A 17,280-nucleotide genomic window follows, 5' to 3' on the forward strand; every position below is an offset into this window, starting at 1 on the left:
TGGGGCCACCAAGAGCCACGACTAGGGTGACAGCCACACAACTCTTCTTGGTGTAGGACCCATTTACCTACAGGATTGCCTCTGTAATGCTCTATTGAGACAGCTTCGTTCTTTCGTAGATGCGGGATGCTTACAGTGAAAGTTCCCTACAAAACGTACTCTGTGGAAAAGGCAAGGGGGAAATCCCTCTTTATGTTCGGAAAATTACTTTTCCTTCATGGACGGAGATAGCATAATCTTCAGGGCGTTATTTCCACCTTTATTTATCCTGTGTGCACTAAGCTGGCAAAGCTCTGAATCTCCCGCCGCCGCGCATCACGTGTATGCCTGACGCCACGGAGGGGGCAGGGCAGTCATTTAAATTTTGTGCGGTTCAGGCCCAGGACGCTGCAGGAAAGAGGGGGGCGTTTTCCTCCACAGAGAAACCCTCAGTGGGTTTGTGGCTTCGGTCGCATTACCCGTTTCAACCTTCGGTGTGGGAGGGAAGTTCAAGTTTCGCAGAAAGAGAAACCAAAAGGGCTTTAGGGCGCCCGGAGGGGAGGGGAGGCGCTGATTCAGAGCATGCAGGAGTAACCACCCCTGGGGGCGCGGCCGGGCGGGCCCTGCGTGGTTTGGCTCCTCCTCCTCTCCCTGCCTGCCGCTTCGGTGAGTCTGGCTGCGGTGCGGCCCCGGGAACGACCCATATGGGCCAGGCTCGAGGGGCGGCTAGGCGACCTCACAGCCCCGCCGGCAAGAGTCAGAGCAGGCTGGAGTCGGCCTGAAGTGGCGGGCAGGGAGAGGGCTGGCCATGCTGGGCAGGCAGCGGCGGCGCCTCGAGCCTTCAGGCACTTTCTTCGCACAGGGGAGGCAGCAGCTCAGGTCCGCGTCGTGCTCTCCGCCGCCTCCTCTTCTCGCTCGTCCCCGCCGCCCGACGATCGCTCGGTGCCAGCAGCAGCAGCAGGAGCAGCAGCTCGTCTTCCATGGAGCGCAGCGGCAGTAGCAGCCCGGAGCTGGGCCGGGGCAAGCGGCTCAGCGTGGGGGAGCTGCGCTCGCTCTTCGAGGCACGGTGTGCGGCGGCCGGCGATCAGCTGCCCGAGCCGCCCAAGAAGAGTTGCCGGCCTCGTAATGGGGTGCTGCAGCCAGTCATCCCCCAGCTGACCGTCACCCCGGAGGAGGACAGCGAGGAGGTTCAGCGTAGCCCGGTCGGCGTCCCCCGGACAGAGCCGGACGGCGCCTGGCTGACGACCGACAGCTCGTCGCACCTGCTCCAGTCCTCGCGGCGCCTCTCCACGTCGTCGCTCTCCTCCACCGGCTCGTCGTCTCTCTTCGAGGACTCCGAGGACGACCTCTTGAGCGACTCGGAGGGCAGGAGCCAGGGCATCGTCCACCTGGAGCACGGCGAGGAAACTCACCAGGTACCGCGGGCGAGGGGCAAAGGCCGGCGCAGGGAGCAGGCGCGGAGGCGAGGGGCAAAAGGTGGGCGCGGGCGAGGGGCCGACAGGTGTGGCTCTGGGACATCCTTGGTCGCCTCTGCCGACAGCTTGAAACTTTAGAGCAAGTCGAAACTCGGAATTTGATCGAAATCGCTGGGCTGTGTGGGAGGGAGGTTTAACTCTCTCTCCCCTGTGCCACTTCCATGATTGAAAGCTGTAGTCATGTTGGGAGTAAGCCCCACTGAAAACAGCGGGGTTTACTCCAGAATAAACATGCATAGGTTCGGGCTGCTCAGCTCCACCTTCTCTAAAAAATGCTCCTAGGGCCGAGGGTGGGGAGCGGGCAGGACAGGTGCTGCTACCCAGAGAAACTAGTTGGTGGCTCGACTCTTCTTTATTGGCCTCAAGGGACCCTTTTTGAGTCGAAAAACTACAATATGTGGAGTAAAATAAAAACGAGCTTTTAAAAAAAGCTATATAAATGCTAGACATATACCCAGCAGAGATTGTTTGATTTTAGATGATGAGTTTTGTATGCAGACTTTTTTCCTCTATATTTCTCTATCATATTTACTTACCGTGACCCACTGTCATTTGAGGTGATTGCATGCTATTTACAGAAAGTACTGAATAAATCTTAATTGCTTAAAGCATGTGGGCTTCATGTTGATTCCTATATGAAACTACCTTTTCTGAAAGAATATGTGAAGTGGCACCACTTAACATGACTTATTTTCCTGCCATTATCTTGGAGCAATTATATTAATCTTTACAGTTCTCAGAATGTATATGAAAATGTCCTATGCAAGGTGGGACAGTTGGCCGGTGTGCGCAGCTCCTGCTGTGTATGTGTGAAATAGTCGTGTACTTGCACATCTGTACATGTAATGTTCTCAGTTTCTACACACACACCCATTTTTTAAGCTAGGTAAGATTGAACACCTGCTCTCTACTTCTAATAGTTTTTAAGATTAACTTCATAAATTCTATATGTTACCAATATAAACTTTTTTTCTTTATGTCCTGTTGCCAGGAGTGCTAATTATAAAGTGAAGACTGTCATTTGAATTGTGGGGGCAAATAAGTGGGTCAGATCCTGCAAGTACATTGTAATGGGTCTTTCTCACTTTCCCCAACAGCCTCATCACCCTCCAAAAAGCTGATGCTCAAGTCATAGCAACCCCACAAACAAACTGCACCAGGATGTGAGGGACAGCTGTATGAAGGGGAGGGAATTGGGTGACATTGGCCTTTTTTGCATGGGCGATTTTTGCCACTTTCGGCCCCATGCCATTTCAAATTTTCTTCTGAATTCCAGACTCTTAACTCCCTCTTCAGATTTCAAAGCAGCATTTCAAGAGTTCTTGTCTGCAGGCAGAAAATTTGGAAAAGAACCCTTGAAATGCCACATTCTTCTACTGGTGGAATTTTCAGAAGTCCTGAGTGTTAGAAGAGATCCACAAGTGTCTGAGAATCCTGTTTTCTGAATGCAGTGTGTTGATAGGCTATTTGTCCTACAGGTATACAAATGGGTTCACCTCCAAACCACTTTATAATTTTAAAAGATTTATGATCACTTCCAATATTGCAGGACTTTAAAACTTACCTATAATGATTGTCATTCCTGTGTTCTCTTATGCTGCAAGTCACTATAGCCATACTTGGTTTTTGTTCTTAATTCCTCTCTCTCTCTCCTAGATGTTCTCAGTCAAGTAAAATGGCCTCTTTTTAATGTAAATAAGATGTTAGTTTCAGTAGTTTAAACCACAGATTTTCACATGTTGCCCTAGTGACCTTTCCTGAGTCAGATTAAAACCTTTTAATCATCTGGTAAATCTGTCATGGAAAGACAATAACAAACAGTTTTACGTAGCAGTTATACTCTGTCAGCATGCTGTGAAGAAGTATCTAATGGGAAAATAAGGGAACAGGCCACAGGTCTTCACAGCTTGCTTCAAAACTGAGGTACAGGGAAGAAAAAAACTTGTAAAATAGGGGAAAATAGGATTGCATTTTAACCTTGTAATGCAATCAAGATGCTTGCCAGGAGGAATCAATAATGTCCAGTGTTTTCCTTCCTGCAATTGCCTGTATTCTGATAACAGATTAGGATGCATACAAGTGCACCATGTCCCACAGCTGTGGATGCACACAAGCCTGTTTCGTGTGGAAATCCACTGTATACAGAGATAGAGACTGTAAAGCCGTGAATGGGGATTACTGTTGCTAGATAGAAAAATATTTATGGGTTCCTTAAACCTCTTGACATCCAAAGAGCAGCTGTCAAAATTTTCCTTGTAATTATGACAGAGCTTTTAGTGAAAGCTTTATTATTTATTTTCATTTTGAATAAGAAAATGTTAGTACTTTTTAAAAAAAACCTAAACATTTACCCACTTACATTCCAGTTCCACAGAGTTTTGACTCTAGATACCCGTTTTAAAACTGCTTCTTGCTTTGAGCATGACTGAAGAATGGGAGGTGTTTTGAATGATTAGTATGCATGCTTTTGTCCATTTTGGCAAGAATGTGTTCTTTCCAGTAAATCTTTTCTGTAATTTTGCGGTTGCTCATATGCATAAAAATCAGATTTAAAAGAAAAAGCAAGCTGTTTTTCATGGCGAGTGCAGTTATTTTGTTTACTCTGTTTGAAGAGAGATTCTGAGGGAACTCAGAAATCAAAATCTGTTTTCCTTAGCAAGTTCCCATTCCTTCCATATTGAGATTACATAGAACATTGTTAATAGAGACAATTTAGTAGTCTGAGCAGTGGCACAGAATATTTTTTTTTCCCCAATAGGGAAAACAACACATTTTTGGATAGAAAAAATGAGTTACAATGTGCTGATGGAGGAATACCACATGCTGGATTATTACTCACAAGATTGCAGTAGGAAAACAACAGTCAAGTGATTGGGGCAGAGGAGTAGTAATCATATGACCTCTGTTTCTGGTCTGTAAAATCTCATTGTCTAGTTTTGTAGTGTTCTGCACTTTTTAAGCTGGGTTCGTAACATGAGTTGAGTTTCCTTCTTTTATAGGAATGTTGTCATCACTGATCTCTTTATTTTACTCTTTATGATTCCTCACTGAGAAATAGAGCCATTATGAAAACCACTTTGCATATTATTTGTTTATCTGCAGCCACAGAAAACTGGAGATTTCATGAGATTTCTAAAGTGTCTTGTTACACGATTGGTGAAATAAGTACAGTGATGCTTTTTAGATCAATGTTAATCAAAATATTTCCAAGGCTAGAGTTAACATTGAGCTTTCATTCAAATTGGAAAGGCCTGATCAGCAGTGGATGGTACATGTTCAGGTACACAAGATCCCTATTAAATTCTGAAACAATGTTTAGCTTCCCTGTTTATTTCTTTCTGCAATTGCATGGGTGTGTAAATTTGATGATCACTAGATCGTTTTGAGCATTTATATCTTTTTTTATTACTGAGGGGCAAGAGAGTTTAAAAGAAGGAATTCCATTCTGACTAGCTGTAACCCCTCCCCCCTTTTAAATTCAAGGAACTTCCTGAACTAATTCAGGAGTAATATTGATCCAGTATTTTGCTAATTTCACTCAAGGGAAAATTGATGGCGTGTGACAGCCACTTTTCCAGGGATGTAAAATGTATCCTTTGCATTGGTCAGTTTGGCTGCCTGTTCCATGCAGCCTCCTGTCTTCCAGCTTGCCCTTTGGGATGCTGCACAGGGCTAAAGATATCTTCGAAAGATTCCAGAATCCTCATAGCTTGCATGGAGTAAAAGTGCCTTCTGTGGGTGGGTACAGAAAACTGGAGTGAACAATCAGGTGTCTTGAAATCCCAAAACTTTCCCCTTTCCCCTTAACGGCTTTTTACACTTGTCACTAAAGTACTATATGGATCAGATCAAATAAAATATTAAAAGAGGCTCTATATGTTGTTGGCAGTAAGACTTGTATATACATTCAGACATGCATATGGAGAGAAGATAAAAAGAAAATGTGGATAACCAGGAAAAAACATTTTAGAGTTTTTACACTATTTTCCTATGGTGAATTGACTTGACTTCCCCATGTTAATTTTGAAACACAGTGGCCATAGCCTTACAGACTTGCCAAAGTTGTTTTGGGCATGTTGGTGCACTGACATGTGACTTGACAACTGAAATGACAGCGATCTCTTTACTACACATGGGATGCATTCACTGAGGTTGTGTACAGTTAGGGGCTGTGGCTCAGTGGTAGAACATCTGCATGAGTTCAGGGGGGCTGTGGCTCAGTGGTAGAGCATGTTGTAGGTCCCATGTTCAGTCCTTGGTATTTCCAGTTAAAGGATAGGGATATAAGTGATGTGGAAGATCTCTGCCTGAGGCCTTCAAGAGCTGGTGCCAGTCAGAGTAGATAATACTGATACCCAGTTCTTTTTTTGCTGGGGGTATGCAGGGGTACGCATACCCCTAAACATTTTGTGAATCTAACGGGAGAAAGTAAAAATTTTAAAATGTTGGAATTCCCGCATAGTGAGTACCCCTAAACATTTTTTTAGAAAAAAAAGCACTGCTGATACCAATGGTCTGACTCAGTCTAAGGCAGCTTCATGTGTGTAACTGTATTATAGATGAACCCCAAACAGTCATATGTATTGACTTCAAACCATTTTAACAAAAAGGAGCAGGAGGAGGCTAGGGTTTCTAATATTAGTCATTCCTTTGATTATATCAGTAGTTGCCTCCGTAGTTTTTTGAACCAATTAAACTTAAACTCATTGCAGGATTTTTGGCAGTCTATATGGGCCAAGCTGTTGCAGGCATTTCATTCTTTCCAGTATCCCTGCAGAAATTCAAAAGCATATAGGATAAGTATAAATTATGCTATCCTGCTTTGAAATTGCATTATGTTATTAGCATTAATGCTGGATAAGCAGTTAGGGTCAAAGTGCACACTGAAATCTGGTGCAGATGCAGATATTATGCTCTAAAAATTCAGGGCTTTCCACAGCAAGAAAAAAAAGCTTTGGAATTTCCACAGTAATGAAAACATTTTTGTGCCTAATTAGGTTGGTTTTCCGAAGGGTTTAGTCCAAATGGTTTTAGTAAGAATAAAATGGATTAGGAATATAATAAGACATTTGGAATCGTTATATTTTATTTTGCATTAAAATTATTGTGTTTCATAGTGCATATGCCTCCTGGATCATTGCAGGTAAAGAACTGGTTGAGAATAAACTTTCAACCCACATATTTCTGACAAACTAGGAAGAATAGTTACAATTTTTAAAATGTTGTTCAGATTATCTAAAAGTCCAAATTGTCACGTCTATGTTCACAGATTACATTTGACCATAAAAGGTAAATTGCAAGCTTGTATAGTCCTTGTTTGAATCTGGAACAATTTGCTTTAACTGTTCAACCCCTAATTGGTTTTGTGAACCTAAAGTTGTAAGAAGAGGAGGAGGGTTATACTGTCCCTTTCCCAGGTTTCACAGGGGGATGATCAGAGAGTCAGAGAGAGGTAAAGGTTAGGGATAGGTTTCTCCTTATCTCTTCCCTTTCCTGTCCACAGGTTTGTCAAGTCCCCTTACCCTCTTGATGAGGGAGAGGGCAGCTGGCTCTCACCTTGTTTATCTTCCTCCATGCACGTAGTTCTGGGTCAATTTGGGCCCCAAACAATCCTGATTCGGCCTGTTTGGGGTCTAAATTTGCCCAGTGTGAAGTGTGGGAGCGCTTCCAGGGCAGCATGTTGTTGCACCACCCCTGGAGCATACCCTGGAGGCCTGTTCCTCTCTGCCTTTCTTCCATGCTGAACAGGTGAGTGGTGGCGGGACATGCAGGGTGGGACAGGGGGATCCCTTGACCCCAGTGGGGAAATGGCAGCCGTACCTATCCTGTATGTAGTTCCAACAAAAAAATGAACTCATATTTCTTTCCTAAAACTTAACCAAGGCTCTGAGTGTAAATTTGTTTCTCCACACATACATGCTGTCTGTAGCGCAGGGTCACGTACACAGGCTTCTCTGCATACTATGCAACTCTGCTAACAGAAGTCTCTCCTCCCACTTTGGTTGTTAACACTTCAAAGGAAAAAAGTTCAGCTCTTTTTAAAAAAAACTTTTTTCTTTCAAAAAGCTAATATGGCAGGGCAGAGACAGAGAGATCTATGATCTTTGTTGGATCTATTTTAAACTTTAGTGCTATATGTGCAGCAATATTTAGTGTTTTTCTATCAGTGTTTCCAAACAGATGCAAATAGGGCTGTGCTTATCCATGTGATTAAACAACAACACAATCAGAATTCTGTGTCACGAATAGTTAAATTCTGCCAGCAACATAAAGAAGGTAAATAAACAGATTTTCTAATATACTCATTTTCTTTTGCTTATTGCTGGAGAAGGCAGTGAGGCAATGAGCTGTGGCAGGCATTGAAGTGCTGATTCTGGGTTGAATCTCGCAAATCTCTTCTATCAATAAGCATGACTTTCTAACCTCTCCACCCCCACGGGCTACAGCCTAAAATACCACTTGAAATGCTGCATTTTGAGCTGCAGCAGAAAGCTGGTGGCCAGAAAGCTGCACTTCATTGATGGACATTCTTTTGTCAGCAGAAATGCTCTGTGCGGTCCTGGGCTCTCTCTCATTATCTTTATATTTTCAAGTTTATTGCCACAGCTTTCACTTGTATTGTTTATTGCCACAGCTCACTTGTATGTGAGCTTTTGGGACTACTGAATTCTGTACCCAATAGGTGTTACAACTGCAGTATCTCAAAAATGCACACAATCTTGAGCACCAGGGGGGAGGTGGGAACAGGGCAAATTAGAATGAGTGATCCTTTACATTGTTTTACAAACTGCTGCAGGCTCTTGCTGTATCAATTGATGAAAAGTGCATTGACAGCATGAGTGTTTCTTTGACTTGGAGGCAAGGAGGACATCCTGACTAAAAGGTTAAATAAAACAAAGCTTACTGGTCCAAGAGAAGTCAGTAGAATTGGGGATTAAGTCCCAGTTCTAAAAAAACATCCCTGAACACAGCATTGATGATACTGCCACCATTTCTCCCAAACAAGCTCTTGCTCAGAGTCCTCTGGTTTTACTGGACATTACTGGAGAGTCAACTGTGCTTTGCTCAATCTCCATGAAAGTGTTAAAGGTAGCTGAACCAAACTGGTTTGGGGCACTGGTTTAGACTGAAGCCAAGGATCAAACAAACACTATACAGTCATGAAGAATGTTTTGTTTATTATAAATGTGCATTAAAAGGTTATATTTTAGAAAGTGTCTAAAAGGACAAATAAAACAACAAAGGTCTAGGTAAGCCTAACACTTTACATACTAGGCACAGCCTCTTGCCATGATGATAACTTGTAGGTGTAACACAACAGTCTTAGTCAGCATCAGTTTCCAGGTTCAAGGCAAAGTTATAATCCAAGAGTGAGAAGGTACCCATAACCAGTCAATGCACTGCAATTGCTTGTGAGGTTGACGTTCTGCAGCTATACCAAGCCCACATAGCATTACCATGGGCGTGTACCATCTTCTCTTGGGAACCACAGCCTGGTCAGATAAGTTTAATTGGTTGGTTGGAGAACTTCTAACCTTGGAGGCCTCAACAAAAGAGTGTATGCCGCAAGTCAAGCCTTTGTGAAATCACTCTTACATGCCTTAGATTACCCACAGATCATGCAGACTCTGGCCAAGCAGGACTGTTTTTTTTTTACCAGTGGGTGATTCCTCCAGTTAAACATTCTTGTCAAGTGTACAGAGATGGTTTTTCTATGGACCATTATCGTTGCAAGTACGGGTTTTCCCTGGGCTTTGTTCGTTCCCTGATCCATCTGCTCAAGGTGAGCTTAACATTTTTTTGGATGTAATGGTGAGAGGCCACACATGGAAACTGACCTTTAGATGTAAAACCGCAAGGATTTGTGAGGAGGTATCTCATTTTCCCCTTCCTCACCATGTCCTCTTTTCATGCCTTATTCCCATAACCTCTCCTCTTTTCCTGCTTCTTTTTCTCTTTCCCAACCCTCTTTGCCCATTCCCCTGTTTTTACCTTTCCGCCTTCCACCTCAGGCAGCTCTCTCCCCTATGGTCTAGTTGCATGGTGCCGGCGGAGCTAGGCCTAGTTGTGTGGTGGGGAACCTACAAGGACTTGTGTGGGGTGCTTCATTTTTTCTTGTATCTCCTTCCCCACACTATTTTCTTTTTTCCTCCTGGCAGCCTCCACATGCTCACTTTTCCTTCTTCAAACCCAATAAACAACTGACATTTTAGCTGTCCCTCATCTTCATCTATATTTTCTAATTCATTTATATATTGCCTTTCTCCACAGTGGGGGCCCAAAGCAGCTTGCATCATGCCTTTTGCCTCCCCTCATAACAACCCTGAGGGGTAGGTTGGGCTGAGAGTGTGTGACTGGATCGAAGTCACTCAATGAGCTTCCACAGCAGTCATGCAGGTCATGTGGTATCAGGTCCTGTGGTGGTTGTTTCTGGGCCTGGCCCCAATGAGTTCTCCCTCAAAGACCACAACAGTCCTGGTAAGGGTCGTACTCCTCCCCTGCCTTTTCCTGACAGAAATCAAGCTGGAATACAGACCTAACTGTTGTTAAGTTGCCTAGCAACAGCCAAGGATGGTATCTGATTCTTAAAGCTACAGAGGCTTTTTTTATCATTTTATCATTTACCCATATCTATATCAATATAGATAAACATATCTGTATATCTATATAGATATAAATATATATCTAGAGAGAGAGAGATGTGTGTGTATGTGTATACACACATTTTTCTGCAAACCTGGGGCATTTTTCATGTGTGCAGGAAGATTTGTCATGCCCATTCATGGCTCCAGTCTTCAGATTTATGCATCCACAGATTGGGGCTACTTGGCTCTTAATATATAAGATTTTCAAGCTTCTGTTCCAAGCATGCCAGTTCTTTTCCTTTGGATGCTGCACGTAAGGGCAGAAATGTGGAAGGCAGAGCTGTTTTGATTGATGAAAAGCGGAATTAACTCTAGACATAATGGATCTGTCTTAGGACCACCCTGTGGTCCTAAGGACCACCCTGTCCTTTTGAAAGACAAGGTGGCCAAGCAACACAAACAATGCTCCTAGCTCAGAAACTTAACAAGTAGAGGTAGCTGCAATAAGAAAAAAACACTTTGAGCTATATGAATTTCAAAGAATCTTCTGTAGTAATTTAGAGTGGTGGCAATGTAAGGACCAGCAGAATCGCAGTGTGTGCTCCCTGAATTCCTTGTCAAACCAGGAAATAAATGAGATGGCTTTTCCTGCTCATCAGAAGAGGCAAGAAGTTAGGAATTTAGCCTTTCCTTTAGAGCTGATAGATAAAATGGCCCATGAGTTAGGATATCCTTCTCATCTGAGTGAGAATGTGGATTGTGGATAGAAATGGACAAAACAGTATGCTACAAAATACAAAACTAATTTGGTTATTAGATCATATTGGAGAATTTCAGAAGAAAATCATTTGTGTGTTATAGATTACAGTAAAGCTTTTGACTTTGTGCATCATGAAAAGCTGTGGATGGTTTTAAAAAAAATGGGTGAACCACAACATCTGGTTGTGTTGCTGCACAACCTGTACTCTGTTATGACAGAATATGGAGAAACAGAGTAGTTTCCAAGTGGTGAATGTGTCAGAAAACGATATATTTACTCTCCCTATCTGTTCAACCTCTATGCAGAAGTTAACATATGGAAACCTGTGTTAGATTTAGATGAAAGTGGAGTGAAGATTGGTGGAAAGAACATAAACAGTTTGAAATCTGCAGATGACACCATGTTACTGGCCGAAAATAGTAAACACTTAACACAACTAATGATGATTAAAGGAGAATGTACCAAAACACAATTACAGCTGAACATCAAAACAAAAGTAATGACCACCAGGGAATTATACAACATTAAGATTGACAATGAAGAAATTAAAATAGTTAAAGAATTACTTAACTGAATCATCAACCAAATGGGAGACTGCAACCAAGAAGTCAGAAGACTGATATGATGAAGGAACTAGAAAAAGATCCTTGATGATAAGGGTGTGTCACTGGGATCAAGAGTTATCCTCTTGTTTTCATGGTGCCCATATCAATTGTTTTTCATTAGTCTCAGAGTGATCTATTTTTTCCTCACCAGTTTTCCATATCTCCCAAACTACTTTAAAGACACCCACATTTCATAACTCTGAGCTAAAAGTACAAATCCTTACAGCTCAGAAGCTGGTTACATAAACTAATAGTGCAGAATACAATTTTATTTTTAAACTGAAATATGAGGGAAATGCTTCTAATGGATTTTTAAATGGTAGTTTAAAGCAGTGTGAATTGTCATACTGTATAGGTGAGCAAATAGAGGCACTCAAAGGAGAAAACGTAAGGTCTGTATAGTCAGTAGCTTCTTTAGGCTATGCTGTTTTCTTTATTGCATAAAATGAATAATTCGTAGTTTTCATATTGTTCTCTCAGATTGCTTTAGTAGAGATCATATTAGATCTCCCGGACCCTTTTGATCCACAAGGCTTTTTAATGCTGTTACTATTAGTTGCCTGTGGATTGCCTATACACATCACATTTTTCCTGCACAGGTTTATAGGGATCCTGAGATGCTAGTAAAATTTATTCTGATTTTGGGGTGCAGGATAATTTGTTGTTTACTTTGTGTGGGTACTTGAAGAAATGAGCTATACAGTCTCATTCTACATAATACATCATCTAGATCATTCAAGGGAAATAAGATTAGGGCCATGAGTTGTCAAAGCAGGATTACAGCTGAATGTCAAGAAGACAAAAGTGCCTAGGAATTATACAACATTAAGGTTGCCAGTGAAGAAATTGAAATAGTTGAAGATTTTCTATTCCTTGACTCCATCATCAACCAAATGGCAGACTGCAATCAAGAAATCAGGAGACTTAGACTTGGAAGTATAGTCATGAAGGAACACGAAAAAATCCTTAACAGTAAGGACGTGTTACTAGAGATCAAGATTTTTCATACTATGGTATTCCCCATTACATTATATAGATGTGAGCTGGACAAGGAAGAAAGCTGACAGGAAGAAAATTGATTTATTTGAAATGTGGTGCTGGAGGAGAGTTTTCTGGATAACATGGATCACTAAAAAGTTAAATAAGTGAGTTCTAGATCAAATCAATAGAAATGACTAAATGACTAAAATGACTAAATTAAGGCTGTGGTCACCTCATTTAATCAAATCATGAGAAGACAAGACTCACTGGAAAAGTAGTGCTAGGAAAGATGGAAGGCAGTGGGAAAAGAGGAATACTCAAACTGGCTTGACTCAGTAAATGAAGCCACGGCCTCTAGTTCACAAGATCTGAGTAAGGCTGTTAATAATAGGCTGTTTTGTAAGTCATTAATTCATGCAATTGCCATAAGTTAGAAGTGACTTCATGGCACATAACATACACAGGGGCATGAATAACCCCTTAAAGCACTGCAGTTAAAAAGAAACTAAGTTTTTAGCTAATATTGTAAGAGCTATTTGAAAATAACACACAGAAGACGCAGCAGAAATCTTTGTCATGTCTTACTTCTCAGCAGTGTGATTCATAGCTGCTTTGTAATAAGCCTTTCAGTACTAGTTCAGCAGTGCTGCTCTGAGGCAGTAGCCAGTTGCTAGCTTTCATCTAAGGGAGTCTAGAGGAACCTAGGCCCAGAGATAAAATGGAATAAAATGCCCATTGTTAGTCTAAATGTTGCTATGGATCTTCCAGTAAGTTTTTGTAAATAGATAGGTCTTTATTAAGAACAAAAAATTTGACATATTGCTAAATAAAAATGTAAATGTCCGCATGGTATGAATGGTTAGAGTGTTGGCCTTGGATCTGGGAGACCTGCATTCAAATCCTTGCTTTGCCATGGAAGGTTGCTGGATGCCGTTGGGCCTATCACACACTCTTGGCTTAATTTGTTGTGGGGATAAACTGATGGAGGGCAGAATTTGCTTACCAGTTTGGGTCCCCATTGGACAGAAAAGTAGTATATAAATGAAGTAGATATGTTTTTAAAAAGCAGCTTAAACCCATAGGCTTTTCAATGCTGTATGTACACTGAGAAACCACAAATAGTTCATCTAAGAGTACATATTTTCAGAATAAAAATTATGTTGAAATGTCACTGAGCTCCCACTGAGCTCATTGAATAAAATGTACAGAGGGGACTGCAACAATAGGCTGTCAAAAATAGTCTTAATAGTGATGGCTGTTGTGGGTTTTCCAGGCTGTATTGCCGTGGTCTTGGCATTGTAGTTCCTGACGTTTCGCCAGCAGCTGTGGCTGGCATCTTCAGAGGTGTAGCACCAAAAAACAGAGACCTCTCAGAGAGAGAGATCTCTGAGAGATGTCAGCATGGTATCTCTGAGAGATGTCAAAAGACAGAGATCTCTGAGAGATCTCTGTCTTTTGGTGCTACACCTCTGAAGATGCCAGCCACAGCTGCTGGCGAAATGTCAGGAAGACCACGGCAATACAGCCCGGAAAACCCACAACAGCCATCGTTCTCCGGCCGTGAAAGCCTTCAACAATACATCAGTCTTAATAGTCTTAACATGGTAATGTTAAGGGCAGTAAGTTGTAGTTTTGAGATATTTCAGACAAAAACATTAACAAGGTAAAGGACAAGGATCAGTACTGGAGAGGCGGTGGCCAGACAGGTTTCACGGGGAGGAACAGGTCTGACTTTTTAAAGTAACTCATAGAAAGGTTGCATTAGATACATCCTATATCCCTGGAGGGGGCTCAGTGTGGTGGAACCTGTTTGTAAGGTGTGGCATATCTGTTGCACGATGATGAAATAGGATCATCTGTATAATCATGGGATGGTTCTGTATTTGAAGAGGAATCCTTTGTTTGTTTTTGAGAAGTAGGAAAAGAGGAAGACTCAAATGGAGATGGCTTGACTCAGTAAATGAAGCCATGGCCTCTAGTTTGCGAGATCTGAGTAAGGCTTGTGTGCTTTACTGTAGATTTACAGTACATGTAATGTGCATCTAACCATTATTGTCTACATCGGTGTTTCTCAAACCTTAGCAATCTGAGGTTTCCCATTTTGATTTGATTTTTTTGTAACATCTCCAGGCCTTCCCATCCTATCTTGCTGCTGCCTGCCATGTGCTGAACAGCCCCTTTTCATAGTGCACGTGGCAAGCCATGCATGCCCCACAGAGGATTCTGTCTTTTTAAATTCCTAGAACAATACCAAGAAAGCCATACCAGCCATACTTTAAAGGCAAAGTTTAGTAAAATATTTCTGTTGTCTGTACATTGCTAGGTCTTTAGTTTCGGCAGTGGATCTGTGTATGGCACCGAACAACGGCACTTCCAACTGACACTAGGAATAGGGTGGAGGACCTCCTTTTTGAAGGAACTATGCTGTTTTAGGAGAAAATGGACAAATACCTCTCTAAAAAGAGAACGGATCGTCTGACTGCCCGTTCAGAATCTCCAGTCTGCCCAGGAAGCTTGCTAGGTGACCTTGGGCCAGTCACTTTCTCAGCCGTATCTATCTCATAGGTTATATAGATGAAATGAAGGAGGGGAAAATGATGTTGTAAGCTATTGAGGGTCCCCTTGGTGAGAAAAGTGGGGTGTAAATATGTCAGTGAGAGGAAATGGTAGCAGCAGAGTGTATGGACCTTCCAATTATTTTTATAGTCTAGCCATAGTTTTTACATCTTTGATCATGTGTAAGCTAAGCAGAAATTAATGTGCATGTGTTGTGGTAGTGCTAGGTGAATTGTGACCAAGGGAGGAAATAACTCATTATTTTTATAGTCATTGAAGAGGGGTAAGGAGTGTTTGTGGATAGGAAATGTTTTCCTATCCAGGTTTTTGGCCTACAGATTGTCTTTTTCAGTGCTTTTTGACTACTTCAGACTATGACCCCTTCTGTGAGCACAGTCCAGAATGCTATTTCAGCTTTCCAAACAACCCCACGAGGACATGCAGCTATCTCCTGCAGCTTACATTCCTATCTCTATATAATCCCAATTATTTTCTCCCCACATGATAATTGCTATCCTTGTGCTTTTATGATTTCTGGTCTAGGATATCCACATCCAGTAGCACATTCCTCAGTATATTCTCTTTTTATACTCCTGTTGCCTCTGAAAGAAGAGAAAGGAGATTGCAGAGTGACCAGTAGAATCTTTGAGGCAAGGTTCTCTGTCAGTAGGAAGTTGCAGGGAGCTGGGGTAATTAAGCGTTGTGTGTGTAGTCTTGCAAATGAATTAGGAATTATGATGAACAATACAGTGTACAGATGATTAAATTAATACTAATTTTCCAGTTCAGTTATTTTATTACCAGAAAGAAACCTTTCCTTTATTAACTCTTATTTCATATTTACTTTATTATCATCATTATTTATTTATTATATTTATATCCCGCACTCCCCTCAAGTGGGCTGAGGGCGGGTCACAACAGAAGATAAAATATACAAGATAAAATCACAATCAATTAACACCGCTTTCTAATAAAGCACCTGCTCACTGTATAAAAACCATATAACATCTGACAGAAGTGGAGGTGCGGCTTAACCATGCATGGTCGCTCATGTATGGGGATAGATGGTCAATGCCCCCTACAGACATAAAGGGAGACCAGAAGAGAGGCTCATTTGGTGGAAACCCTGATGGCCTCAACCGTATGCCTGGCAGAACACCTCCATCTTACAGGCCTGCCTGAAGGAGGCAAGATCTTGGCGGGCCTGGGTGTCCTCAGACAGAGAGTTCCATAAGGTTGGGGCCAGGACCGAAAAGGCCCTGGCCCTGGTTGAGGCCAATTGAGCCTCCCTGGGGCCAGGAACACCAGTAGGTGCTTACTGGCTGATCTCCGCACCCTCTGGGGGAGTATATGGGAAGAGACGGTCCCTCAGGTATGCTGGTCCCATTCCTTTTAGGGCTTTATAGGTTAATACCTAAACCTTGAACTTGATCCGGAACTCTGTGGGGAGCCAGTGTAGCTGCTGCAGAACTGGAGTTACATGTGTCCTGAAAGGCACACCCATCAAGACACGGGCAGCAGTGTTCTGGACCTGTTGTAATTTCCAGGTCAGACTCAAGGGAAGCCCTGTGTAGAGCGAGTTATAGTAATCCAATCTGGAGATGACTGTTGCATGGATCACTGTTTCCAGGTCACGGGTTGAGAGATAGGGAGCAAGCTGCCTGGCCTGCCAAAGATGGAAAAAATCAGACCGGGCAACTGCCACGACCTGGTCCTCCATTAATAAAGAGGAGTCCAGCATCATGCCAAGACTTCTGACTGGCGAAACGGGCACAAGTGGCGTGCCATAGAAGGCCAGAAGCTGGATCCCCCCCTCCAATGTCCCATGACCTCTGTCTTCATGGACCTCTATCTTCATGGGATTTAACTTCAGTCTGCTCTGCTTCACCCACCCAGACACGGCATCCAAAGCTTTAATCAGGGCTTCTGGAGCTAAACCAGGCCGGCCATCCAACAACAGATAGAACTGGGTGTCATCAGCGTACTGGTGATAACCCAGTCTGAAACTCCGTGCCAGCTGGGCGAGGGGGCACATACACAGATTGAACAACAACGGGGAGAGAATCGCCCCCTGGGGGATGCCGCATACTAGTGGTTGGCGTGCAGACATTCTCTCCCCTAGCACCACCCTTTGTCCCTGACCGTGGAGAAAAGAGACAAGCCACTTTAAGGCAGTCCCTCATATCTCCACATCGGCAAGGCGGTGGGTCAATTCATAGTCAACCGTGTCGAATGCTGCCGAAATATCCAATAACACCAGCAGCGCTGACCCGTCTCGATCCAGATCTCTATGGAGATCGTCTGCGAGGGCAACCAACACTTTCTCAGTCCCATGGCCT

At 42.8% G+C, this 17,280-nt stretch overlaps 1 protein-coding gene across 2 annotated transcripts in view; it reads left to right on the top strand.

Moving 5' to 3' along the window:
- The first annotated feature begins 651 nt into the window (after nt 1-651).
- Nucleotides 652-17,280, top strand: part of ITPKA (inositol-trisphosphate 3-kinase A) — a 66,163-nt gene continuing 49,534 nt past the window's right edge. For both annotated transcript variants that reach the window (XM_054971526.1, XM_054971527.1), the window contains exon 1: nt 652-1,394. In XM_054971526.1, coding sequence (XP_054827501.1) covers nt 960-1,394 — 435 coding nt within the window. In that variant the 5' untranslated portion in view covers nt 652-959. The remainder of the gene's footprint in view (nt 1,395-17,280) is intronic.

The sequence above is a fragment of the Eublepharis macularius genome, chromosome 2 (assembly GCF_028583425.1).
Source record: "Eublepharis macularius isolate TG4126 chromosome 2, MPM_Emac_v1.0, whole genome shotgun sequence".
Taxonomy (NCBI): Eukaryota; Metazoa; Chordata; class Lepidosauria; order Squamata; family Eublepharidae; genus Eublepharis; species Eublepharis macularius.